The sequence below is a fragment of the Chroicocephalus ridibundus genome, chromosome 15 (genome assembly GCF_963924245.1).
Source record: "Chroicocephalus ridibundus chromosome 15, bChrRid1.1, whole genome shotgun sequence".
NCBI lineage: Eukaryota > Metazoa > Chordata > Aves > Charadriiformes > Laridae > Chroicocephalus > Chroicocephalus ridibundus.
Window position 1 is genome coordinate 8720080 of NC_086298.1, and position 25988 is coordinate 8746067.

General features: G+C 39.7%; 1 protein-coding gene across 9 annotated transcripts in view; it reads left to right on the forward strand.

The window, feature by feature from the left end:
• Positions 1 to 25988, forward strand: part of DENND1A (DENN domain containing 1A) — a 206678-nt gene that overhangs the window by 81759 nt on the left and 98931 nt on the right. For 8 of the 9 annotated variants that reach the window (XM_063353015.1, XM_063353006.1, XM_063353010.1 and 5 more), the window contains 5 exons: positions 6027 to 6096; positions 7187 to 7267; positions 9424 to 9477; positions 14943 to 15053; positions 23077 to 23177. In XM_063353015.1, coding sequence (XP_063209085.1) covers positions 6027 to 6096; positions 7187 to 7267; positions 9424 to 9477; positions 14943 to 15053; positions 23077 to 23177 — 417 coding nt within the window. Of the gene's footprint in view, positions 1 to 6026; positions 6097 to 7186; positions 7268 to 9423; positions 9478 to 14942; positions 15054 to 15838; positions 15956 to 23076; positions 23178 to 25988 lie in introns of those variants that run through there. The other variant, XM_063353014.1, reaches the window with a different exon arrangement.

Below are 25988 nucleotides of genomic sequence, written 5' to 3' on the forward strand. Positions count from 1 at the left end.
TACAAAAATGCAGTTCTGCCTATATACGGACTGGAAGCTTTTTCTGTAGAAATGGTGGGACCTAAAGTGGTCGTTATCTTCGTAGGGTTCAGATGAAACCAAAGGTACTGCAGGTACCTTTCCAGAAGTGTGTACTTTGCTTTTTCGTGGTGTCAGCACACCAGTAAAATTGAATGCTGGAGCTGTCAATGTTAAAAATTAGTCTTATAAGCAGTTGCTATGGTAATTAGCAAATACTCATAAATCATTTTAAAAGGTACCCCCTGCCACTGGGGTTTGCTGCTGCTACATTGGAACACGTAGCATTCTGCTGTTGAAGTTCTCAATACACCTTCAAACTTGTTAGTGCTCCATGGGAGTTTATTTTGATGACTTCAGCTTTCACAGTGTTCTTCTACACTATTGCTTCCTCTCTCACAGTTGTCTGTTACAGCTAACACTGGGAAATCTCTCCCTTTTTAAGTTGATTTCATTGGAGATTTACCTTTCTAACAGTAAGTAAAACTCCTAGTTCCCTACGGTGTTTGCCCATTTGCCCAGGCTCTCTTTGCGCTTGACCTTGGATGTACCTGGCGTTTGTGCGATAGCTACGGTCATTTAGAGGAACTCTCCTTCATTCTAATGAGCGCTCAAAAAATATCAAAAGAAATGATAAGGGTGAAATTTTCACATTTCAAAGAGAGTATATTTATTTTCAAAACCTCTATTAATTAGTAATGCTTCAGAACTGGATAAGAAACAGCTGTGTTTTCCTGAGGAAGGCATCTTTTACTTGATAATGAAATCAACTGGATACCAGTGTAGGTATGTTGCTTAAAGAGTTCCCCTTTGCTATTCTTTTCTTGGCGATGTTGCATTTTCTTATTCAGTGTTGGACAATTCCATTTGGCTACATTAGTTGCATGCCTTCGCATCTAGGCAGTCACTAGGATAGAGCTATTGTCTTGGTTTTATATCTGTTTTCTTGGCTTTTGTGTTTGTTGGAGGCTAACTTTTATATTCTGATCGAGATAGAACAGTAGCTCTCATGTTTGTTCAGCTCCAAGTGCCATTATTGTCAATGAGCCCTTTCATTTTCCATAGGACAGAAGCCAAAGCACTGTACTAAAGTTCTGAAGCACGATCCGTAAATCTTCCAGTAAGCTAAGGTGGTGTTAAAGGGGGAAGCTTACTTTCATTTAAAATCCAAAACTGGGTGTTTGCGTGGTAGACTGGGTACAAGAGCAGGGCAGGGAAATTTTCAGTTCCTTCTTGTATAGTTTTTGCCAGAGTCAACCTTATATTTGTGGCTGTAGATACTGAAACTTTTATTTCCAAAATTGCCCATGTCAAACAGGCGAGAAGAGGGCTTGGACTAGTAATAGATTAAAATGAGGCACCATTTTTTTGTGTGCTGTCCTGGCCTTTCTGCTTTTTGTCCAGAGTTACTATTTGGTCTGGCTAAATTTAAAGCGTTAGTTTCAGTTAATGTTCCCTCGTGTGAGCGAGCTGGAAGGGGAATATCTTTTTAATTGTTGAAAAAATAAAAGTTGTTTGTAAACAATGCTAATAATTATTTTGTTTTGTTTTTAAAAGCTTTTGTATTCAGTGATTAATGAGAGTAGAAGGATCCTGGAAATCCACTTTCCTGCCTAATTTCATCTCTACTGGCAACTTAGTGTCGCTAAAGGAAGTTCTGTTGGGTCGTCTCTTGCTGCATCCTTCCTCCTGTGGAAGGACGTGTGTGTACACGCGTGGTTTGTGTGTGCCTGTGGATAGGTATGTGCATATAAATGCAGTTGCATTATTTCAAAAGAGCTAGCTAAATATTCTACGGTTTTGGTTGCGGTCCTTTCTGGATGTCAGAAAATGTGACCTGGCATGTGCTGCTGGGACAGTTTTTGCCTTTCATATGTTAAAGTGCACGAGTGGATTAATATGTTGAAAAATTCAAAGCTAAATTGACCGCAGTACAGCATTTTCCTCCGTCTAGCAGCTAATGCTGGGTGATGGCATTTTCTGTCCCGTGTTACTCTTGCAGCAGCGGTTGGGCTGTGCGAGCGGAGCTGCCCTGCGTCCCCCCAGTCCCCTTGTGTCCCCCAGTCCCCCCCGGTCCCCTCTGCATCCCCCCCCCCATTCCCTTTGCGTCCCCCTGGCCGCCCGGGCCCCCCCCCGCAGCGGCAGGGGTGACCCCCTTCTGCCTGCAGCACTGACCCCCGGCGGTTGCTGGGATTTCCGATCATCCCAATTTGCTGCTTTTTATATCCTTCCTGTTGTCTCGGCCTGCCTTGTCAGCTGTTGGTTTTGCACCGCTGTTCCTTACGCGCTGCATTTTGGAAACACTTGTATTTACAAGCTGCGATGCAGTACTGTTGTCTTAACGGTTTGCCTGACCCTAATTGCTATGACACATGTAACTAATGATGTTTTGTACTTTCAAGGAGCGCACTAAAAAGGTGATGACATATGAGTTACTGAATAAGGTACTGTGCAGCTTGTGCAGGAGAGTTTGTGCAGACCTTCAGCAGCACAATAAGCAGTTTTCCCGCGCCCGTGGTTGTGCCCAGCGCCGAGGGCAGAGGGAGGGAGCAGCCAAGCGCCAAACCCACCGCTCGCCTTCGACAAGCCGGATTTGGTCAGGCTTTCATTTGATTCTCATCGTCGGTGGCAAAAGTGTCGTTATATGTGTGCGTGTGTGTATATATCTGTGTGAGGAAACTGAAAATGGGTGTAAAATTTAAAAAAAAAAAAAAAAATTCAGATTGCCCTTTTATTTTTGTTTACTCTTCAACCACAATCTGATTTATGCTTATTGGAGTCTTTGAACTTCAACTCCCTTGAAGAATCTCCCGTCTCTCGCGTTTTTGATGTTGCTGGCGGGGGCTGTGTGTGTGCGGTGCCGGCGCTGCCGGGCTCCGGGGCTCTGGGCAATCTCACTCCAGAGCGCTTCCCTTCCTTTGTTTAACCTATGACCTGTGAAAACAAGAGTTAATCAAAAGTTCTAAGGTAGCTAAGAGGAAGGGGAAGTGTTTGGTTACAAATTAAATATGAGCAAGTCATAAGCCATAAATCTTCAGTAGTGCTACCAGTTGTGCTACTTAAGTTGCATGTGGTACAGAAAGTTTTTGGTTATAAATTCAACCTCCGTTTCTTTGGAGGGGGTGTTTAAAGGCTGCCTCAAGGATTTGCTTTTCGTAAGAAAAAACCCCACGTATTTTCTTTTTTCCTTTTGGCAGAGATCTAGAAGCAAATTCAGATAACTCCATTTCTTGATTTTTTTAATATTTTTTTTTTCTCCTGATTTTAATTGGTCACAATTTGGTCTAATAAAAGCAGAACTGTTTCATTCTTGAGTAGTAAACACATGGAATAAGTGATGAAGCAAAAGTATTGAAGATGGCAGGATAAATTAGTTTTCTAATGTATCAAAAGCTTTCAGGATGAGAGAGATCCTGAATTCTGCAGTGACAAAGGAGGGAGGTGAAAATTGAAATGAGTTGTCTACATAATTTACGCAGGTTTGTGGTGGTTGGTTTGTTTTATCTCATCTTGCACCTCTGGTGAGCAGGAGCGACGCAGATCCCTGTGTATTGTGTTGAGCTGAGGTCTGCCGCAAGTATCGGCCGGTTTCCTCAGCTTCGGAACTGTGAAGCTTCTCTCCTCAAAATGGAAAGGTATTCGTAAAATAAGAAAAAGAAGCAGTTATGCTGAGATTCTAAACCATTATTTGGAAAACATGGATTAAAATACGGAAGAGTTAAACAAAGAAGAGTAGTGAAGTTCATCATAAGATACCAGTGAAGAGAGAAGGGCAAGCCGACAAGGAGTGGGCAAGTGCAGCAGAACAGGGCTGTGCCTTCCCTCTTCCTCCATGGAGGGGTTGCTGATCTTTCGGCTTGGGTGAATATGAGACATTATCTGGGCTAGTTTTATTAGAATCATAGCGGCGATTTTCTAGGTGGTGGGTGAAAGCATTAAAACTGGATTTGTCTGGAGGATTCTCGTGGATAGAACCTACAGGTTTGTCGTGTTTGGTGTATCGCCGTAATAAAGAGAACTGCCTTGAGTCTGCAGTGAGGGGAGGTGTAGCTGTGACCAAGCAGGCCCCTGACAGGCCAGACAAGTCAATCTTTGAAGAAGGGACAGAGCCTGACCCTGGATTCAGAGCCCAGCGGGTCCCTGTTGGGTACCTGCACCCCTGATGCCGAGGGTGCTGAGCCTGCTCTGTGCCGCCCGCCGGCGCTGGGGCTCGGGGCAGGGCAGCACTGGCAGAGCTGGGCCCAGCGACCTCCCTCTTCTTTGTTGCTTTTGTACGGACACATTAAGTTTTTGCTGAAGGATATTAGTTGTCCAGTGTAAATAATATTTTAAAAGATCCTAATTTTAATTCTGTAAATGTAGTTTTCCAGCAAGGTCCCCGCGCAGTTAAGCAGAACTTTAAAGCTGCCTTCCCGAAATAGGTTTTGGGTTCGTACTGCCAGGAGCTTTCTGCTGCCTTGCTTTTCTGTCTTTTCAGACTCTTTTGATAGATTCCTTGCAAGGATTTGTTTACCAGGTTCTTAATCTCTACTTAGCAGATAGGTTTTGAGAGGATTTCTTGTTACTCTTGTAATGGCTTTTAACTCTGCTGAAGTTTATTTAACTAAACAGAAAGAAAGAAACTTATCTTCTAAGTAATCCTTCTTGATTGTTTACAACATAATGCCAAACTTAAATGCTGGTTAAAGTGGTAATTGTCTGCCTTTCGCCTCTATTCCAATACATAGTTTGTAAAGATGCTTAGAGCATATTAATTTAAATGATAATACTGTCATATAACATGAAAAGTTAAGTTGCTTATCAGTATATTTTGATAAGCTACTTACATTTTACAGTAGCATTTGTGGGCTTCAAACAAATGTTAATGATGGAGTGCCATTCACTTTCTGTCTCATATATAGCTTCTCACTTCATTTATTACTAAAAGCTGTACGGTTAGGAACCATGGGACACTCAATTCTTTATGGTTGTCAGGATGTAATCATATTTTGTAAAAACTTTAAATCCTGTCTACCTATATCAAAATAGAATCCGTTTGCTTCAGAAAGCGTCTGTGATTAACGGAAGAATCAGTTTGTGCGTCATGCAGACTTCTCTCCCATTCGCTGCAGCTGAGGGGAGATTCCTTGCCGGGATTTAAAAAGGAATTGGAATAAAGAACTGTGTCATGAAAACAAGTACAAAATCATACCAAAGCATACTGTAGTGAAAAGTAATATCTTAGCTCTGTCTTATTTTGTGGAACGGAAGTGTAATGTAAATGAAAAAGATGTGATTTTTTTCTGCATGTTTGTCTTTTAAATTTGGCTCTCTGTTACTTTTGTAAGTTGAGTGCACGTTTACTTAAGGTAAAGTTTCTATTTGACTTAAGTAAGGGCTGGGCTGAATACCATGATACGGGATGTGGTATAAGATTTGACAACAGTTAAAAGCTGAGTTATTGGTTATGCAATTTAAAAAATCCAGTTGTGTCAGGGTTCAAAACCAAAACAACTGTCTTCACTTTACTAGGACTCCCAGGTGTGTGGAAGATAAGTTACTCAACATACACTTTGGCAAATAATTACAATTGAAAATGTTCCAGCATACCTGAAGGCGACGTACATGAGTGTACATTTATCTCACAGGTTAAAAGCTTCCATTGGATTGTATGTTTGTTACATTCAGGGCGAGAAGGGGGATGATCTCCCAGCACTGCCCTGCCTGAGACCCCAGTTTGCTCCAGCTGGTGCCACATTTGATGTTTGGTGCCCGCAGGTGGCTGGGAACGCTGGGGAAGGGCAGATGCTGAAGCTCCGTTCTCAGAGGGATGCTCCAGCCTCTGGACATCTGCGCCTTCAAATGCAAGGTCCGATGCAGCTTTTCCACAGATATTTATAAAGTGCAAAGTCCAGCGGAGGCCGCTGTTAGGATGCATCTATATAGTAAAAGCCAGCAGTCTTGGATTTAATAACTGAGATTTAGAAAGTTAAATGTATGCTTTTTCTTTCTTTTTTTTTTTTTTTCAGTTACCTCCCATGGTTTGAAGTCTTTTATAAGCTGCTCAATGTCTTGGCAGATTATTCAGCAAAAGGACAGGTATTATTCTATCGTACTAACCTTTCTTTTCCCTGCCTAAATATCAAATGAGGGAGAGAGGATGAAAACAAGCTGTTGTAAGAAGTCCTTATATCAGAGATGATATTAATAATAATTACTAATAATTATTAATCTGTGTGATGCAGTAATATATAAGATGATATCCAGCCAAGCTGAAAGCTTAGCAAGTGCCTTTGAAAAATAAATACGCTTTTAAATTATTTTTGGGAAAAGATAAAGTCCAAGAATGTGACTGTGGATCCAACACAAGTTAGTGGTTTCCCTGCAGTCACCCCGACTGTGCAGAGTTTTCGATTACCTGAGGTGCATTCGGCCTGTCCATGAGTTCCCGTATCACAGTGTTTCGTGAGTCTTTGACAGATGTCTCACCCCAGTCGTGTAAAGTAAGCGTAGAACTAAGCTTACTCATGCAAAATGCTTACCCACGTAGCATCAGCATCATCTAGCATAAGCCCTTCAGCCATTAAAATTTGCTTCTAGGTTTATAGATGATAAATTGTGATACAGAGAAATCACATATGATTGCAACACCTAGTTTAATTTCACGTATTTAAAAATATTACAAGTATAATCTTCCCAGTTAGGTTGCTGCTTTGATTTATTACCACTTTGTGGTAATAATCATATCTTGCATTTGCCAGAACCATTCATGTTTGAGGTAGAAGCACTTCGGATCCCATCTTCATCTAGATGGATTAAATACATTTGGCTTTACCCTAAGCCAGGGAGTTCTTATGAAGAACTTGCCGTGGAAACTGGCTTGCTCTGAGCCGAGTAACTACGTAGTGCATAGCTTGGTGACTCAGTAGGTTGCAGAAATATGTAGAAATACATAGGGGGAAAAGAACAAGTATTCTAAAAAAAATCATATTATAAAACCCAGCTGTCAGAGGAGGAAACTACATTCATTTCTGTTCATAGTCTAATGGATAAATCTATTTTCACATTTTTCTTTACACTTGCAAGTTCTCTAAGCCCCCAATTCCACAAACATTGCCCTTCTGTCTTGGAGTTTAGCTTGTTATAGCAATGCTGACGTAGTATTCCTTTCCCCCCCTTCTTATTTCAGGATAGTCAAAGGAGTGAGCTCCTAGAAACACTTCATAAACTTACCGTCCCTGAGCCAGGAACGTCTGTTCATCTTGGAGTGGTAAGTAAAGTGGGAGAGATGTAAACTAAGGCGTTTAATTTTCATTACATCTCGTAATAGAGGAATGTCAAAAGCAATTCTCCTTTTCGGAACTTGGCACACAAATGTTGTTTTCCTGTGAGGACAGGACACAGAGCTGTGAAATTCCCCTTTTCACATTTGGGGCCCTCTGTTTCCCTTTCCTTAACCTCAAATGTCTTTGAAATGCTGCTCCTTGATTGGAGGAAGAATCTGTATATTCCCTGTGGAAATTTCTCCCCATATCGTCCATGACCTGCGAGAGGTCACAGAGCAGCAACATGACATTTATTGTTCACACTTCTGCAGAACTCCTAGATCTTGCAAGTGTGCCAGGGGGACAAGACTGGAAAGCAAACAGTCGCGAACCTGTCGTAGCAGTGTTTTGAGTACTGTTTATCCCATTTTCTGATTCCTTCTCCTCTTCCTTCCCGCAGGAAAGAGATTCACACAAAAAAGGATTTATTTTGTTTTTTATATCTTGTGAGAAAATTAATAAAAGAACACTGAAAGAATAGATGTGGAATTTTATTGATGGGACTGTATTTTGAATTTAGTGTTTTGGGTCTCTTCAAATTAATTTTTGCAGAACAGGCTGTAGTGAAAAAATACTTAAGATGCACATTGCTGCAGTTGCCAATTAGTCATGTAGAGCTCACATGAAAACTAGTGGTGTGTGCAGCCACGGTTCTCCCTCTCATTTCCTTTACTCCTTCTTCTAAAGTACTTTTTGGCAACCAGCAGCTTGCTCTCATCACTTCACCTTGCAATGTCCGTCGACAGGTAGCAGTTGTTTGGCCTGGCTGGGTCACCAGCTGGCGGTGGCAATGTCCCGGTCCTCCCGAGGCCAGCTCTTTGATGAACTGCATTTCTGTGCAGGGGGACGAGCTGGCTCTAAAGGCAATGATCACTTGGGATATTTCAGTTTTTTCATACCAGTGGTTTCAAGGAATGCTGCCGGTCTCCCCTTGTCTCAGACATTTCATGGGCGATGAAGCAAGACAGGATATAAAAAAAGCAGGCAAGGGACTGTTAGCTGTGGTGTCTTTATGCATTTTACTTTGGCTGTTTACAAGCCTGTTTTGGGGTTGGGGGGGGGTTCCTATATGTGATATAGTTGTGTATATTATTCCTGTATCTTTGCATTGCATCTTTTCAACCAAACTGAAATAGTGATATATCAAAAAGCAAAAATTTGCATTTATACATTTAATGTCTGTATTCAGTGTAGCTGTTAAACCCGCTTGCTATTTTGGGTTATAGACTGTTCATGAAGCACTGGAATGTCTGAGATATATATACAAGAAAGATGTGCCGGTTGTGGAACTATGCCAAGAATATAACAGCCTTTAAAGCTTCCACAAGTAATTAATAAGTAGCCCTAAGGAAAATTGTGAAAATCTTAAAAATAATATAAATTGTATGCAACATTGATTTACAAAAGCAGTTTAGTCGCATTCTCTCCTTTCCTCTCCCAAAGCCCTATCCAAGAATCATGCAAGTCATGCATGGTCAGGTTGGGAACTAGAGTGAACCTCCTCTCTTGGAATGCAGACAATTAAAAAATGTGACAATATAATGGATTATGAAATTGTGAGACCAACATAGTCTTTCAAAATGTATTTTTTAAGGCATATGAAAGTGACCAGGTAAGTAGGCATGAAACTTTCAGAAGCATTTCTCAGTGAATTTCCATAACTTCACCATTGTCATGGATGAAACTTGGTGATGCTGGAAGTCAGGAAGGGACCCGCTGGCTGCTGTTTCCCGTAGTCTGTCGTGCAGCCTGCAGTGGGCTGTGGAAAGGTGGCTTGAATTATAGATTGCCTTGGAGTTTCCTTGGCATATGTCATACATTGTGTGAGTCTGTATCAGCGTCTCTGAAGAAGAAAAAAACATAATATATATTTTCAGGAGCATATGATACTCTCTATGTTAATGCATTTCATATTGCATGTGTGATCTGAGAGTCCAGCTTTTGAAATCCATGGCAGAGAAGTCGTACTGGTAGTTGGTAACAAATGTTCTGTCATTTTTACTTTGCCGAGCAACTGCTCTTATTGCCGTTACTAATACCCAGCAATAAATTTAGATTGCTTTTGACAATATTGCAATAATCAATATTTTCTCGTTTTTAGCACTCCTACTTTACTGTGCCTGACATCAGAGAGCTTCCTAGTATACCTGAAAATGTGAGTACTCTAGAGGACTGTCCACTTTAACATTTCTGTTTAATGTCAGTAGCAAAATAGATAACAGTTGTCACCAGTGTTTGGCCTAGTAATAGACTGTATTCTGTAAAATATTGCTTGGTGTTGAAATGAACCTTACGTGGTTAATTTATAATAATTATTGGGCGGAAAACATGTTGCTAACTGCAGAAGTGTATGAGTAACAGGCCTTTTGGAGTACAACATAACAGTAGAATTTAATGTTTGCCATTTTAATTAAGAAAAGATACCAAATGAAGAGGAAATTGACAGCGTAGTTATCTTAAGTAAGATATTTGTTTAAATAATATACAACTTTTATTATTATCACCACTCTATTATTAATTACTGTTAACATTCCATGATTTCTGGGTTCTAATAAGTGAGGAAATTTAAAACACACGTCTATAATTTTAGCCTTCTGAAAATTGGGAAAGAACAGTGGTTTGGTAACAGTCACTGATCATACAGTGAGTGCCATTCTGAAAGAATGAGAGACCAGCAGAAATGGTCCGTTTGTTAGATGGCTTTCTGAAAATGTCACGTGTACCTGGTTTCTTCAGGGCCACTTTTTCAGAGACTTCTTAAGCCTCACAGAGTTGTCTCGTGTGTGTTTCAGCATGCCTCAAACTTCCAGCCAAATGAGAGGTCTGTGGGAAGACAATGCTGGCATTTGCTTCTCTTAAATACTCTTTAATATGCTCTGCTGTGTCTCTTAGCCAAATTTCTATGTCTGACATCTCCGTTTTCTTTCTTGAACGTTTTGCGGTCTGCCTTAGCACCATATACCTCAGTTTATGGCATGAAAGAAAGAAGAGGGAATCATCAAGACATTTCATCTCATTTGTGGATGATTTGTACAGCAGATAACATTTGGGGCTTTTTGTTTCTGTTTTAAAACATAGTTGCCAGCTTTCCTGTGTGGTAGACTTTTCATACTGACACGTATCCCATCAGTAAATTTAATAGAGGTGCTTTTTCTTCTAAGGTGCTTTATTTTTGTAGACATATGATACATTAGGAGTAATTAAAGAGTCCATTCCTGAATCTAAACCAGCTATCATATCCTTTCCTAATCCAGACAAGTTACTTGTTTACAGGGTTTATACTTTATGTTAATCTTTTTTGCGCTAATCATCTCAAACTGCAGCTGTTTTTGTTTGATAAGCCTCAGGTCAGCTGGAGAGCAAGGAAGGAAGTTTATGTCGATGTTGCAGGCTGGCAGATTGGAGGGCAGGGAGAAATGAGCTGGTAATGGTGAGGAACCAGTGGCCGGGGTGAAAAGTAGATCATCTGCCTTGGGCCTGCTTTAACTGATAGGGGACAGCTTAGTAACACACCGCATGGAAAAGGCCTCGGGGAGTAGGGCTGTATTTATGCCCTGTGGATTACGTTCGCGGGTGATGTTCGCTGTATATTCAAGGGTCTGAGACAGCTTCCCAAAGCATTGGAGCAGGAGACGTGATGAATGTTCCTGAATCAAAGGCTGCTGTGAAAGCGGAGGCCTTGGGCCAGAAGAGCTGGAAACCCTTGGAAAGCGGAACGCTCGGCCTTCGCAGGCCAGAGCGCCGAGTGATGGTAAAACCATCCTCTGTAACCCTGGGGTGGTGCGGACGGGCTCCCGGGGAACGGGGCGTTCCCACGGCGTCTCCTGCACAGGGATGCCGGGGTGAACCAGGGCTCCGCTGGGAATAAAAGGGTGAGAGCACTTCATTCAGTTAACAAATACATATGCCCATATATACATACCCACACACCCAAACTGAAAAAGCTAGAGCTCACTGAAAGAAAGAAAAATATTAAAAATCAAATCCATTGGTCTAACTGTTGTTGTTGTTGACTGTCTTCCATTTCTCACACATTTCATTTGTTTATTTTTTTAATGAGTATTGTGTGATTTCTTATGAGGATTTTCTCTGTCAGTGCAACTTTCATGGAGAATTGTGGCATATTAGGGAATAATACAAGGACGTTAAATGAGCATAAATCTTCATGGTTTTTAATCAAGTTTCCTGATTTATTAAAAATTCTACATATCGTATCAGTAATCACATATTAAACCCATATTAGCAAAAATTTTAGTAGTGCCGAACTTCGAAGTTGTAGGCAATGATTAATGGAGAGCTGCAGAGAACTCTATTTGGAACATTAACAAACTCCTTGGAACTGTCTGACTTTGTGTCAGATCAATATGTTTAATGAGCCCCGAAACCATTTAGCGTGGACGTTTTTATGTAACAGCTATGCATTCACTTCTTGAGAAGATTTAAGTTATATGAAAGATTAGTAAATGCGTTGTGACTTCAGAAGTAAATTGGGTTCATTGCCCTTTTAATTTCTGTATTTACACCATTTGATAAAGTGTATTGTCTTCACTATTTGTTCTCCCAGACAGCAGCGCAGCATTGTACAGGAGTGTTTGCTGCATCCCAGGTTTCCGAACCCATGGCAGATTTTGGATGTGTGATATTTCAAAGAAAACAAACTTCTAAATAAGATAAGGGATTTCTAATAGGAGGATGGAGAAGGAATCATGACTCAATTCTATTGACCTGTTCGAATAGGAAATTTACTGAAGTCTTGTAAATGAAGCCGTTCAAGAGCGTAAAATAAGTGAACTATAATCTATATTATTATGTTTGAGATGCACTATTTGCAGAGGAGAGAGCTCGTTCGTTTGTTCCTTAAGTGAGAAATTCTTCTCACTGAAGAAGTACATGGTTTATTACTTTTTTTTATCTCAAAAGTCAGTGTGCATGTGCATTTACTGATATCGGATAGCAAATGACCAAATAGATAATTTGTCTAGGAATGGACTTTCAAAGGAGCATAAGGGAGTTTTGTAGGACTCCTACTTGGTTTTGAAAGGAGTTGGGATACCTGTTCCCATATTTTATTTTGAAAATCCCACTTTTTACTCTCCCAAGAAAGGTTTAAATCCTAGGAAACAAAATACAATAATTATACTGCAAATTGGAACGCTTTCATTTGTATTTATTTAACTCATTCATGGTTTTGTCACTTACGAGACATGTCTTTCAAAATACATGTGTAAGTCCCAATTTCATCTTCAAAGATGACAGCTTTCTTATAAATAAAACTTAGAGCTAACACGTGAATTTCCTTAGTATCAATACATTACCATACAGCCCACATGCTTCCCAGGTGTCATTGGCAAATTTCTGAGAGCAGAGAAGACTAAAACCTTGTAAATCTTTCCTGCTGAAGGTACATTTGTGTGTCAAAGCCAGTATTTCTCTGCAATAAACTTGATGAAAGAATAATTGCAAATCGAGTCCCGGCATCTATTTGCCTCTCGCTAGTGGATCCTGTTGCCTTATAAACACATCCGTGCACACCCACATCTACGGATTCAGGCAGAATATAGGGATTATGTGCTCCTTTTGCCATGCCCCTAATTTGGTGGCATCAAAGGGAGTTCACTGCTACTTAAACATTCTTTCAGTTCACACTATTTGCAGTAATTGTGTCGTCATCCTCTGTGTTTTGGCGTCGTGGAAAGATGGGTGAGAGGGGGAAGAAGAGTCGTAGAGAAGACAGCTTATGTTTAGACAAAAATATCATGCTAATCAGCACAGATGGGATGAGAAATACAGAAAAAGTACATGATAGTTTAATAGGTTTTTGGCAAAATGTGTTGGCTTTTTTTTTTTCCTTTCTTTGACTATACCTGTCTGTGGCTACAGCTTTTCTGTAACAAAGACCTGAATGATTGTTTTATATTAACATGTTTGAAGCTAACCATAATGAGCTTAGTTCTTACCTATCTATATACTGGTACAGAAATCTTCCAAAGACAATGCTTAATTTTTCTGTAGTTCTTTGTGTTTGGATGGCAAGCTGTGGAACATATTTTTGCACAGTATGAAGCATCTTGGCAGACTTTTCAGGCCAAGTATTGGTGGTTTTAGAGTTATCTTTGGATCTGTCAAAAGTGCTAATAGGCTTTGTTGAGCTTCTTTAAGTTTCTAAATCGTTTTTGCTTTTTGCTTTTCTGCACTTTTTTATTTAACGATGATTAAGATTGCACTTGAATTCATGACTAATCTAATTTTGCTCTAAAAAGCTCATGTGCTTTTTGTATAAGACTGTCTTTATCATAGCAACCCTTTCATATCTGTAAGAACCTATTTGGAAACAAATTCCCTAATTCAGCATTTTTTGGGTTGGATTACCTTTCCCTCCACCACCTCCTTTTATTTTTTTTTTAAATTTCTATGTTTTAAGAAGCAAAAATATCCTCTACAAAGAAAAATCCTTTTTTATTTCCCTTGCACTATAAAACCCCCTCGTAACAATACATTTTGATCAAGTTACCTAGATGGTGACTTTCTAGTTTTGATAGTAAAGATCTTAGGATCACGTTCTGCTGTTTATTGGAAGACAGTTATTTAAGAAATGATGCCTGGTTCATGGCACTGCAGCATGTGCCCAGGGCAATCCCGTCGGTAACGGTGACTGGATAATGTTGCCAGCTGACGGGATGAAGTGGCCATAGTGCAGCCGCAAGAGTGGCCTCTTGTGCAGCTTGCTCCCTTTTCTCTTTTGAATTTCAGTTATTTACAGTAATTTTTACATAGGTACTTTTTAATAACCTGAACAGCAAAAGCGTGGAAGAAACCTGTTTTGCCTAGGGAGTGTATATAAAGTTTCGGTGGTGTTACTTGCTTGTGTCTTGGTCTTTCTATCTATATTTTAAAGGCGAATGTGCTTTGCTTACAATGTTCTTCTACTGCAATTAATTGTCTTTGTACTACATAAACATACTGATGACTCAAGTAAAACTAGATGTTTGAATCCTGCCTCTTCATCAGAGATGGGCATCTCTGGAAGTTTTGGGAGAGAGAATTCTCTGTGTCCTTCCTCAGCTTCCCCAGCCCCCCAGGGAAGTGCTTTCTGCCCCCCCTCAAGAGGAAGCGTGTGTCTGAGCACATGAAGTGAGGAGTTCGGACAACCCGTGTGACTGGTTTCAGCCTCTGTTAACTAGAAATACACACGGGCATTTATCAGAGCTGTTCTGGCATAGACTGACCTTACATTTGAATTTGTCTTATTAGAATTGTCCTCTAAGAGACTGGTTTTGTTCTGGGGTTGTGAGATTCTTTTGGTACTTTATCAGGGAGCTTTGAAGTTTCCATAAGAGTGACAGAACGTATTTTTTTCTCAGAGAAGTATCTTGCATTTAAGAAGCTGTATGTGAAACATCATCAATTTCATTATTCCAAGACCTGGCTTCCCAAACGTTGGGGGAAAGATGTTGCAATTAGAAAGTACTCTGACATAAGATGACATACTGCTTTCTTTCATTCAGCTGTGTACTGGATGTAGCGTTAATAGGAAGATAAAATCTAGTTGTTGGGTTTTTTTTGTTAAGGACGCTCATTTTTGTAACATCATGAATCAAAAATTATTTTCTTTCTTCCCAGAGAAACCTGACTGAGTATTTTGTAGCAGTTGATGTCAACAACATGCTGCATCTCTATGCCAGTATGCTGTATGAACGCCGCATCCTCATTTGTTGTAGTAAGCTGAGCACTGTAAGTAAAATGAAGAATAATTTCTTCTATTCACAGTTCCTTTTAAAAAATGACAGTCATATATAGGAAACGACCTGACGATCTCCAAGTCCCCCTTCACACCTCAGCTCTGCAACCTCAACTCAATTCTGTGGTTCTATGTGATGATTTTACCCAACTTATATTGGCCTCTAACATTCAAATGAAAAAGGGTGTTTTGGATACAGGAATTCTTGGGGTTGTTTGGCACATAAATGTACAAACATTTATGCCATAGTGAAGTCCCTTTTTCATAATTTACTTCACAGTAAAAAAAATAGATAAATGATGCTGTCAAACGCGTGTTCCAGTGACATTTCTGGATGGACTGAAGGAGTGGGCTAAAGTACATTGACAATGCACAGTTTTGCAGTTGTGTTTGATAAGGTGTAGTCTTAGTGCTACTTAGGCTCCATCAAGGGTCTGAGAGATGAAAGCTACTGAATGCTCTGGAGTACTCTCTTCTAAAAATGGCTGGACATCAAAACAAGCACACAGCTTGATTTAGTTCAAAGTTTTGTGTTGTGCATTTCAAGGTTTATCAGTCAATAAGATTGTGATTTTTTTTTTTATAAAAGAAAATGTTAAGTTTTCATTCTGCTTGCTCTGTAAATGGGTATTGATTGCTTTCCTTTATGAATGATGAGCGTGAGATGGTTTAACTGATTTTGCTTTCTAGTGCTATGGACTAAGTACTTGAGCGGTCCTTTCTGAAACACAAGCCTCCATTTCCATTTTGTGTGGTACGAACTCGTCTCTTACTCATGACCATGACCTGCTTTGTGTTTGAGATTCATGGCATTGTAAATACTACGGCAGGCTGAAATTACGTACATCCAATCACGTAAGAATGGCCTGTCGATACAGGGCAGAAAAATAAAAGCGTAAGTCTTCATATTTAATCTCAGAATAACTATTACGATACTGTTTTGAAATGAAGTGAAGCTAGGAGAGTTAGAATCATCTCTGGGACCTATTAATAATTATTAAATGTTTACAATCAATCCCACATTTAACCAAAAGAATTTAAGTATTAGAACGTTTACTATCATAGAAAACTTGTAAAATCTTAACTTTTATATCCGCCAAGTGTTCTGTGTCCTCCCTACTAAAATAAGGAAAAATACATCCAGGCCTTGTGAATGAATAAAATGAGAGAGAGAGGCGTTTATTTCAGAAACCTAAAGAAAGAAAAGAATAGTAAATTATCAGAGAGGAGGAAAGAAGGGAACGGCTATCCGAACTATTTCAAAATTTGTGTGGTTGGTTGGTTTAATCTCTCCCTTTGTGACAGAGCCTGGGAAGAAGAATTACTTACCTGTCACTTTGCCTTCCTTAATGAGCCATTTCACAAGTGGGGTTGTGTTTTCTTTCCCATCTTTCTGCTCTTTCTCTTCCTTTTGCCTCTGTCCAAGATAAAAGCGTGTCTGGTTCTTCAGTAGGGAGGGGTATTCATACTGTGTGTTCTTATCTTACAACTTTATATATAAACTGCTCCAAGATTGGAGTGACAGTGTAAGACAGGTTTGAAGTGCTGGGCCGGAGCCAGCGATTCCTCGCCCGCACGCTCCGCTCTGCGTGTTCCAGCAGTAGGAACAAGCTGCATTATTTTATTTCAAACTGTGCTCAGCGGAAGCCAAGACCTTGTAACTGGAAACGTACCAAACTGCGAATTCTCAAAGTAAAGTGAGGGTGGTGTGGTGGTGAGGGAGATTGGTTTCTTTGTTTTTATTTTTTAGTTTTTTAACAAAAAAGTGGAAGGGACCTGTTCACGGTTAATTTCTTTTAGCTTTGAGAGACATGGCACACTTCATACCTAAGGCTTGAATTTAATATCAGGTAAGAGAGAGAAAAGTAAACGGTCCTGGAAAGAAAGTCTTCTATGGTGGAATGAATTCTGTGCTATAATACGTCATATCAAATTCAAATTTTGATTTGAAATATCCTTAATATAGTTAAGTTGAATAAGATTTAGAGGTAACTGAATGAGGCTGGTTTTTAGCTATTTTATAAACCGCGTGTACTGAACCTATGGAAGAGTTATTGCTGTTTTCTTGGATTTTTTTTTCTTTTTCTCCTACAAAAGATAATTTCTTAAAATGTTAAAGCAATTATTTGTGTTACATTGTGTTCACATATTCTGTGAACTAACTATTTATGAAAAGCCAGATATGAACCAAAATGCATAAACCCCCCTGTGCTTGGCAAAAGCCCACCTGCTGGTGGGAGCATGCCGTCGCAAAACTGGAACTGAAGAGTTTTCCTTGGATCCAGGATCCTCTTTTCCATCAGAACTTGCTCCCGCAGCCCTGCCTCAGCAAGGTGTGTTCACTGCTTCTGGTAAGGGCAACGGCAGGTTGTCTCTCGTTATAAAAAGGTGGTTTACCTGAAGCCTGGTGACTCTTAAGAGACTTAGGCTTGTGAATTTCTGTGATGTTTCTGTTTGGCTCCATTGTACTGAGGTGAATTTCATTATCTAATTTTTCTGTTATTTTTTGAGTGTTAGTACAAAGCAAAACATACCATTCTGACATGGCTGTTCTTCTGTTGCTGGGAGTTGAGAGCTTGCTGTGTCACTTCTTCCACGTCACGGAAAGCTCTGACACGCAACTTCTTATTCCATGGCTGGTTCCTGATGTGGAAAGACACCGTGTGATTAAGACCTGTCACCAAATGGCCTTGTGATGCAACGTAGCCAAGAACTTGCGCAGTTCTTGTTCTACAACAGCTTTGTAATTCCCGTTTGGAGCGTGCAAGCCCTTCCAGCCCAAAAGCTCTGTTATTGTCTTTGTCACCTGCCAGTGAAGGGTGGGACCCATAGACAGCCTGTGCAACAGCCCTGCTTTCACTGCTTGACTCTTCTGTAGCTTAGCTTAAGCTGTCTGCTTTGGTTTTAGTCCTGAGTAATGCAGAAAAATGACCTTACAAACAAGTAAAAGTGGTCATTTTTCCCAGTATATATTGCACGTTTGTAGCCATGTACTGCTTCTGTAAAACCGTGCTGTGTGCGTGCATCAGGAGAGAGAGTGAAACGCACTGGAAAATGGCCTGTTGTAACTCAACACCAGTTTATAACTTTTACATGTGTGGCAAAATCCCATTGATTAAATTTCCTCAAATGAGGCTGTTAGAGTATTAAATACAAAACTGCGAAAACTGAATTAGTGAATCAGTATCTTTCTGACATAGCTGGTTGTTTTACGTTCTCTAGCAACAGCTGCAGGAGGCTGAGGTAGTGGAACTAATCTTATTTCAAAATGCTGGATTCCTATAGTTTTGACAGTTGGGCATTTCTCAGGCTGCCTTATTATTAAGTGCTTGTTTTCTGTGTGGCAATCACTAATCAGGTGAGGTCTCCAGCAAATATGCTATTTCTTTTTTATGAGCCCTTATCTTGGCAGAGTTGAAGGACAGTACTGGTGCTTACCCATGGTAGTACGTTATTTGAATTCATGCCAGATAGCAAGGTGGGAGTACAGCTCAAAAATAAGTGACAGGTTCTGCTCAGATATCTGCAGTGTTGAGCATTATGTCTGTTTAATCTTTTCTTGCTGAGTTTTAAAACCAATGGGAGGGGGGCTTGGATGGGGCTTCCTTGGATTACTGAGTTCATTCCTCTACAGCGGCAGCCATGTGATAAAATAATGCCAGGAAATAATCCATTTGATCCTCATAGAAGCATTTTTTTAAGTAAGAATTAAATTTTTAAACAGTATTTTTTCCAGACATCTCTTTGATTTGGAGAACAGAAACAGAAAACATAAAGGATTTAGGAACACAGAGGAAAAACTACAGTGGGAAAGCATGCCCTTTTTTCTGCTGCGTATTTTGGAACTAGGCTATGCCTTTCGTCTAATCTGTGAGAGAGGAGCATCTGCTGCAGTAGAATAATATAAAGATAAATTGAAATATAATGGGATAGGGATAAATCTTTAGTGTTTTGTGAGTCATAAAATAAATTCAAGATTTTGGAGCTTCTAACTTTTGCTTTAATTAGTGTCCCAACATACTAATATTTCCGTCCCATATGGATCATAAAATAATGTTCACCTGCTAATAAGGAGCTTTCTTCGTGAGAAAGACTGAACAGGTACTTGTTCAGATACTTGCAGGTACTTGTTCAGATACTTGCTGTACCCTGGCTGCTTCCTTAAGATGGTGGTTCAAATGTAGCTTAAATTCTTGCATATTCTCACTTATGGAAACACGTTATCAGCACTGGGATGCTTCTGAGCTTTGTGGACCCTCTTGTTAGCAAAGCTTCATTTGGCAAGTGTCATAAAGTGAGGAGTGACCGTGGAGCTTTCATGGGGGACAGAAGCGAAAATCTAAGGGATATTAAAAGAGGGTCAGACGAGGCTGTGCCTCCAGATTTTATCAGGATTTCTTGAGAGAGTTTAATGAAATTGTGGAGCTAATGAAGTGCGTGTTAAGATGAATAGAAATGAAACAGTACTATTCGTGCAGATGAATGTCACTAAACCATGAAATTTTTTGGCCAAATTATCTACGGTTCAGTATGGTAGAGAATTGGTAAAGAAGGTAGGCCAAGAGTTGGACATAATAGAAAAGACAGAAACCAGGGATGCAAAGAGATCCCAGTAGTAAGTGGGACAACACTGTGTAGAGAAGCTTCATTGCTGCACGCCAAAATGCAGCTGCTGAGCTCTGAAAGAAGTAAGATCAAAATAGATTCTGTAAAAAGAAACACAAGAAGAGAGATTAATCTGAAGAATAAGATCTCATTTCAGAAATTTATATTTGGAGTTGAAAGTCAGGTGTGACAGCGTTCCCTCTTAAAGAAACTACAGTTTTTTGAGCTCTATTCCTATGAAAAAACTTGAAACCTGCCACAATGAGGAGAACTACTGAATGCATAAGCAAAGGCTACTGGGGAAGAGTAAATACAACCTTTGCAAAAGAAATCCGTGTCTCGAATCTTAAAAATCTCTAAAAATCTAAGTAAGATTGAAGAAGGTTGAATTCTTCAAAGCTATTAAAGAAATTTTCATGGCATTAGGAGAGTTTGAACCTGTATTTGGCCAGTAAACAACTGGCTAAAAGGTTGAGTGGAAAAGTGGTGAGAAAAGTTATCAGTATTGCTAATATGGGAAGTTGCTAAGCAGTCCAGCAGTGCTCTACTCTGGAACATGTTCAATGCCTTCATGAGAACCAGTTTTTAAAAAAGGGAGAAAATGTTGTAGCAGTCGTTTTGATGCATAGCATGGATAAATATAAAATACTGCTTCTGGGAAGGAAACACTTCTAACCGTGTAAGCAGTCATGGTCTGAATAACTGAAGTAATAATTACCACTCGGAAAGAGATACTGGAGGTTTTTTTAAAAAAGAGAGAGAGATCGATCTATGAAAATGCCAGCTTATTACTCAGTTGAAGGCTTAGAAGCCAAGAAATTATTATGAAGAGAATAGAGAACAAAAAAGAGGGCATACTGCCACTCGATATGTTCATGGCTTGCCCACATTGTGAATATTTCATGAGTCCTTATCTACTCCAAATAAAAAATGATAAAGTAAAACGGTGAAAAGTACAGAGAAGGGTAACAACAGGAAGCAAATATACAAAATAATCTCTCAATTAGGGAAAGCAGAGTAGGTTGGAGCTCTTCACTCAGCCTGGGAAAGATACTAAGCAGGTAGGGAACTTGATAGAGAGATAGAAAATCATGTGTGGCCCTTAGGAGATGATTTTTATATTTATTGTCTCAAAATGCGCAAACCTCAGAGCACACATTAAAGCTGAGAGGGAACAGGCTTCAAATGAAGAGATGGGGCAGCACTTTTCAAAGTATTTGAATTCATTGGCACGTGAAGTGTGAGCTGGGAGGAATGAGAAAACGGGAAATACCAATTTTATTGATGAATGTGTTGATCCGTGGTTTTAGCAATTTGTGTGACCACTGTTGGGCAGAATGCGGGGAGACAAGGGGTTTTGATCTGGCTCAGTAGGCCGTTCTTTTTCTTAGGTTGGCAGGGAGGATTGGAACTCAAAAACATTATTAAACAGACACATTATTCATATATTTTAGCCACAATGACAATATCTCTCAACTGGGTACAAGGTATAGCTTAAAATTCCAGCTTTCCAACTTGAGGAGTTTTATGTCTGAAATTTTTATCATTAAAATCCTGTATAGGTTTACACCTGGCATACTGGGTCTTAGGTTCTAAATGATTTTTAAAAATCTGTGTCTGTTTTGAGTTGTAAATTGCAAAGCGTATTGTGGTTCATCTTTATAGTCACTTTTCTATTTTTGAAAAACGCCTGCTTGCAAAGCTCATACCTCACTGTGGATCTTCCATGAACCACGCTGCACAGAAGCACAGTGATTCTCCCCAAAAAATCCACGTTCCTTGGTGCATTCTCATTGCTTATCCAGATCTGTATTATTCAGAGGCTTAAAAATAACACATAAAACATGTGCCTGTCATCTGTCTTCTTGCCTAATGACCTGCATTTTAATCAGACAACCAAGTTCTTTTACTTACAGAAACTGCATTGGAATTACAGAAAGGCTTTGGCATCGAACATAAGCCAAACTCCATCCAGAGCTGCAGCTGATTTTCCCTGACACAGAGCCTTAAGAGACTGTATTGGCTCATTGAGACCATTTTCTTTACCAGTTGTGGGTTCCCTATGAAGAGTTATATAATTCAGTAGTCTGTCTTAATGGAAATTAATAATAATGAGGGTCATCTGTTTTTTTTGTTAAGGTTACACTGCATCTAAATGAATTAGGATTAATGTCACAATTCGTCTTTGCTTAGTTTCATCTCACACAACTTCAGGCCACCACAAGCACCTCAGCCCTTTAGAATTTGTCTTTTCGGTATTTGTAGGCAGTGTTCTCCCTCCTTCCTATTGTCCGGAGAAGCATTACATGCTTGATTTCGTCCTACCTTCATGTAACTGGCAGGCTTTTGGGGAGTATTGTTTTCAAAATGTGTCTCAAGTGGAACACGGTGTAGCACTTGCGCTAGGTATCATTTGAGACTAAAAGACACTCTAAACTGCGCAACACTGTCAGGGTGGCTGTGATTGCCTGTCACCTCGTAGTCTTTTCCTTGTCTCTGTCTATTTGTATGAGTGCTCTGATTTATTTATTTATTTATTTTCTGTTTTCCCAAGTGTGTGTATGTGTGTTTGTATCTTCTTCTTATGGTATTTTCACTATAGCTTTTGCTGAGATTTCCTTAATGAGGATTACCACCTTCTCCATTTTAATATCCTTAGTGAATGTGACAAATATCCTACTTATCTTCTTTTCCAAATTATGAATCATGGCTTGAAATAGGATTGAGAGGCATAATTTCCTCCAAAGCTCTGCGGGGATTCTCCCCACGGCCTGACTGGCACTTGTGTTTGCTATTTGTGATCATTTTCATTCAGTACCTGCCAACATCAAAACTATTTGGAATGAGTTTTTAAACATATAAGTGAGAATTTTAATGGATCACATGATTTGGTGAAGGGCAATTAGATAAAAATCCCTTTTAAATAATAAAAATTTAGTCACTGTGTTTAGTATGATATATTCTCAAGAAAGGTATGTCACTCGTATTGCATCTTCCTGAGCTCAAATATTTTTCCAGTTTGTGTTATAATTTCAATGCAGTTTTATGATATTTAATGGATGGTAGTTACCGGGATTGGGGCATTTACGTTTGCTATTTTTTAGTTCCCTTTGTGTTTTCATTTCCATGTTTCTGTTGCTTTATAGAACGCTGGGAGTTCTTTTCGGGACTTGTTTGTTGAATGAATCATGTTCTCAGCTGTTTACAAAGTCAGTCAAATGACGACCACCATAAACCAGTCATGCTTCACCCGCCAATACCCTTTTTTTTTTTTTTAACAAGAGCACTGTATATTTTGTAATAAAGCATGTTGATATGAAAGCAGAATTGATTCTTTTTTCCTTCTAGCTTTACCTTTTTAAGCTTGGTTTCTGTCTTATTTATGATCCTGTTTTAATATGTGTTTTTCAGTTAACTGCCTGCATTCATGGGTCTGCAGCTATGCTCTACCCGATGTTCTGGCAGCATGTTTACATTCCTGTTCTGCCCCCGCATCTATTGGACTACTGCTGGTAAGGCTATATATATGTGTGTATGTATATATATTATCTATATGTATATATATATCATTCGATTCACAGCAGTTTTCACATTTATGCATAGTAAGTCTTAAGTCCTCTTATGATGCAACTGTTATTCTAAAAATACATAGGCATATTAAGGAAGCAATCAACCTAGTAAGTAAAAATTTTATTTTCATGTCAAGATATAGTTGTCTATCAGTATGTTGAAATACTCTAATATGAGTGGTTACTACGGAACGCTGAAACTTAGATGTTGTGTAATTAAATTGTATTTTCAGCATATCCATGTTAAATATTAAAATTCGAATTAAGACTCCAACAGTAGAGGATACAATGGAGAAGATACTCTCATTTTTCTGCTTTCCTGAACTTCTGCTGGGGGTGGAGAGGAAGCTATTTGTTTTCATGTGATGATCTTTTATTATCAGTGTGTGTTTAGAACATTATTATTTACCTTATTTAGGGGAATGAATATAAACCTTTCAAAAACTTAGTTATTATCACGATGTGACAAACTTTGGCAACCTCATATAATGTCAAAGCTGGCCCTGTTTTGACCAGGAGCTTGGACCAGTTCCCTCCAGAGGTTCATTCCAGCCTATTCTGTGCCTCCAGCTGGCCCAGGGAGCTCCTGGGTCCCTGCTGGGCTCCAGCCTCGCGTGCTGCAGGACCCGTGTCTTAGCAGTTCAGAAGCCTGTCTGCAGAGCCCCGCAAATAGTCTCCCAGTTTCTACTTTCTTTTCTAGTGCAAAGTCAGACAGCTGAGCCTGGTCAGCCAGAACATCATCTCTCCCGTTTGCTGTGCACAGGAATGGTGAACAAGCGCTCTGACTAATTAACAAAGAGGAAGTTCAAGATGCTGCTGCTGCTTTTAGTTGCTCAGCTGCCAGCTACTGCATCCCACGCTCGCTTTGTGTGACTTGCCCTTGGTTTTTAATTCCCTCTGTGCGCAGCAGGGAGATGAATTTTGCCCAGGAGAGTGGCCTTACCTTAGGCTTCCTAGAGAAGTTAAACTTTCAAGGCCTCTTGGAGAGTTAATGGAGTTGTTGCCTGGGCACACAGGGATGGGATTAGTAAGGCCAAAGCTTGGCTGGAGTTAAACTGAGCGATATGAAGGGTAACAAGAGGCTTCTATGGGCTTGGAAGTTGAAGGAAAGCACCAGGGAAATGTGGACCTGCTGCCACGTAGTCACGTAGTCAAGTGGCAAAGGGCACAGGAACGGCTGAGGGACTCAATGCCTTTGTCTTTCTGCAAGCTCTGCTGGCCGGCGGGGGGGTTTGTGGGAGCGCGGTGCTTAATGTGCTTTTGGGGATGATCTGAAAACATGGGAACAGCCTCCCTCTGCCCCTGAACATTTTAAAAAGTCCATCTCAGTAAAAAGCAAACTTAAACTTAATGTGTCATCCAATACTGTATTTTAAGTGTGACTTTTAGTGTAGAGGTTGGCTGGTTGTTTTTGTTGGTTTTTGTTTTGTTTTTTTTTTAATAGTGTGTTTTGTGTGACGTTTTCTTTGCATTTAAGCAAGAGTAAGGAACTAGCAGGGATAACGAGCATTTTTAAGTGAAGTGCTAGGAACTGAAACGTGTAGGTTTAAAGGAAGCTTGTTCCTCTGTAGATGATTTAAATGTTAAGTATGTGCCTATGTCGAGGATACACTGAACGGAATCTAAAAACTATTATCTCCTGTAGAAATGAACCTTCAATTTACTCACTGCACAGGAAGGGCAGGTTCTAGTCATTTGCACTGCCAGCAGGTGCCCTTTCTCTGCATAATGGGCTTCGCATCTGTAATTAACACATGAAGGCTGCTGCTGCCAGTTTTTCTTCAGGTACATGCTGCTAGGAGTTTTCAGGACAAGGATGTGGACCACAAGAGGCTTTTACGCTGGGTTTGAAGATTAGGTATTCATCGACTTTCTGACAAAGCCATGTTAAAAGGGGCAAAGTCCAGAGCCCGCAGTTGGGAGCAGGAGTGTGCAAAAAGCAAGCACTTGGGCAGCGTACCCGAGGAAATAAAGACACAAGTCATTGAGCTCTACTGAATGAATTCTTTCATGGCGTAACACCCTGTCCCTGTAACGAATGAGCCAGCTAGTGTGTGAAAAGTATGATTTGAAAATGTATAATTATTAGGCAGATCGTAATTGCATGCTCACAAATACAATAACCGATTACCGTAGCCAGATATGAACTTTAATTGGAGTGGTAGCTACACACACTGCAATTGTTTGAATAAGTCAATTTAGCAACAATTTATGTGCCAGAAATATATTTCTCAAAATAGATTTTATCTATTTTGTAACCATGTGAATTTAGAGAGGTCATTTTTGCCTAGGAGGACTGAGAAATCAGCTCTGTGCTGTCTGCTTTAAGGCGGTATTATTGCTTATTGATGTCTGCCTCTTACGGGAAATGACCTAAGATTATTTAAAATAAAAGGATTTAATTTAATTTTAATTATTGTCTGGCTATTTCTTTTGCAAATGTGACATAAGAGTTTTAAAGACCTGAAATGGAAACAAAAGTTAAAGTAATGGGAATTCTTCAGTTCTCATGAATACAAAATACCACGTTCGTTCAGTTGACTGTGGCCATTTATTGCCTGTGCTGGGTGGTGCTTTTGAATCTTCTCCTGCTCTTTGCGAAAATCACAGAAGGGTGTATAGACAGTATTACTCGTCATCTTTGAAAGTTGTTGAAAAAAGTATGTTCCACCTGTGATTATTTGCTTTTAATTGTTTGAGTTGCAGTGGAAACTTTTCCTATAAAGGAAACTTTTAAGGTCCTGACTGATAGAC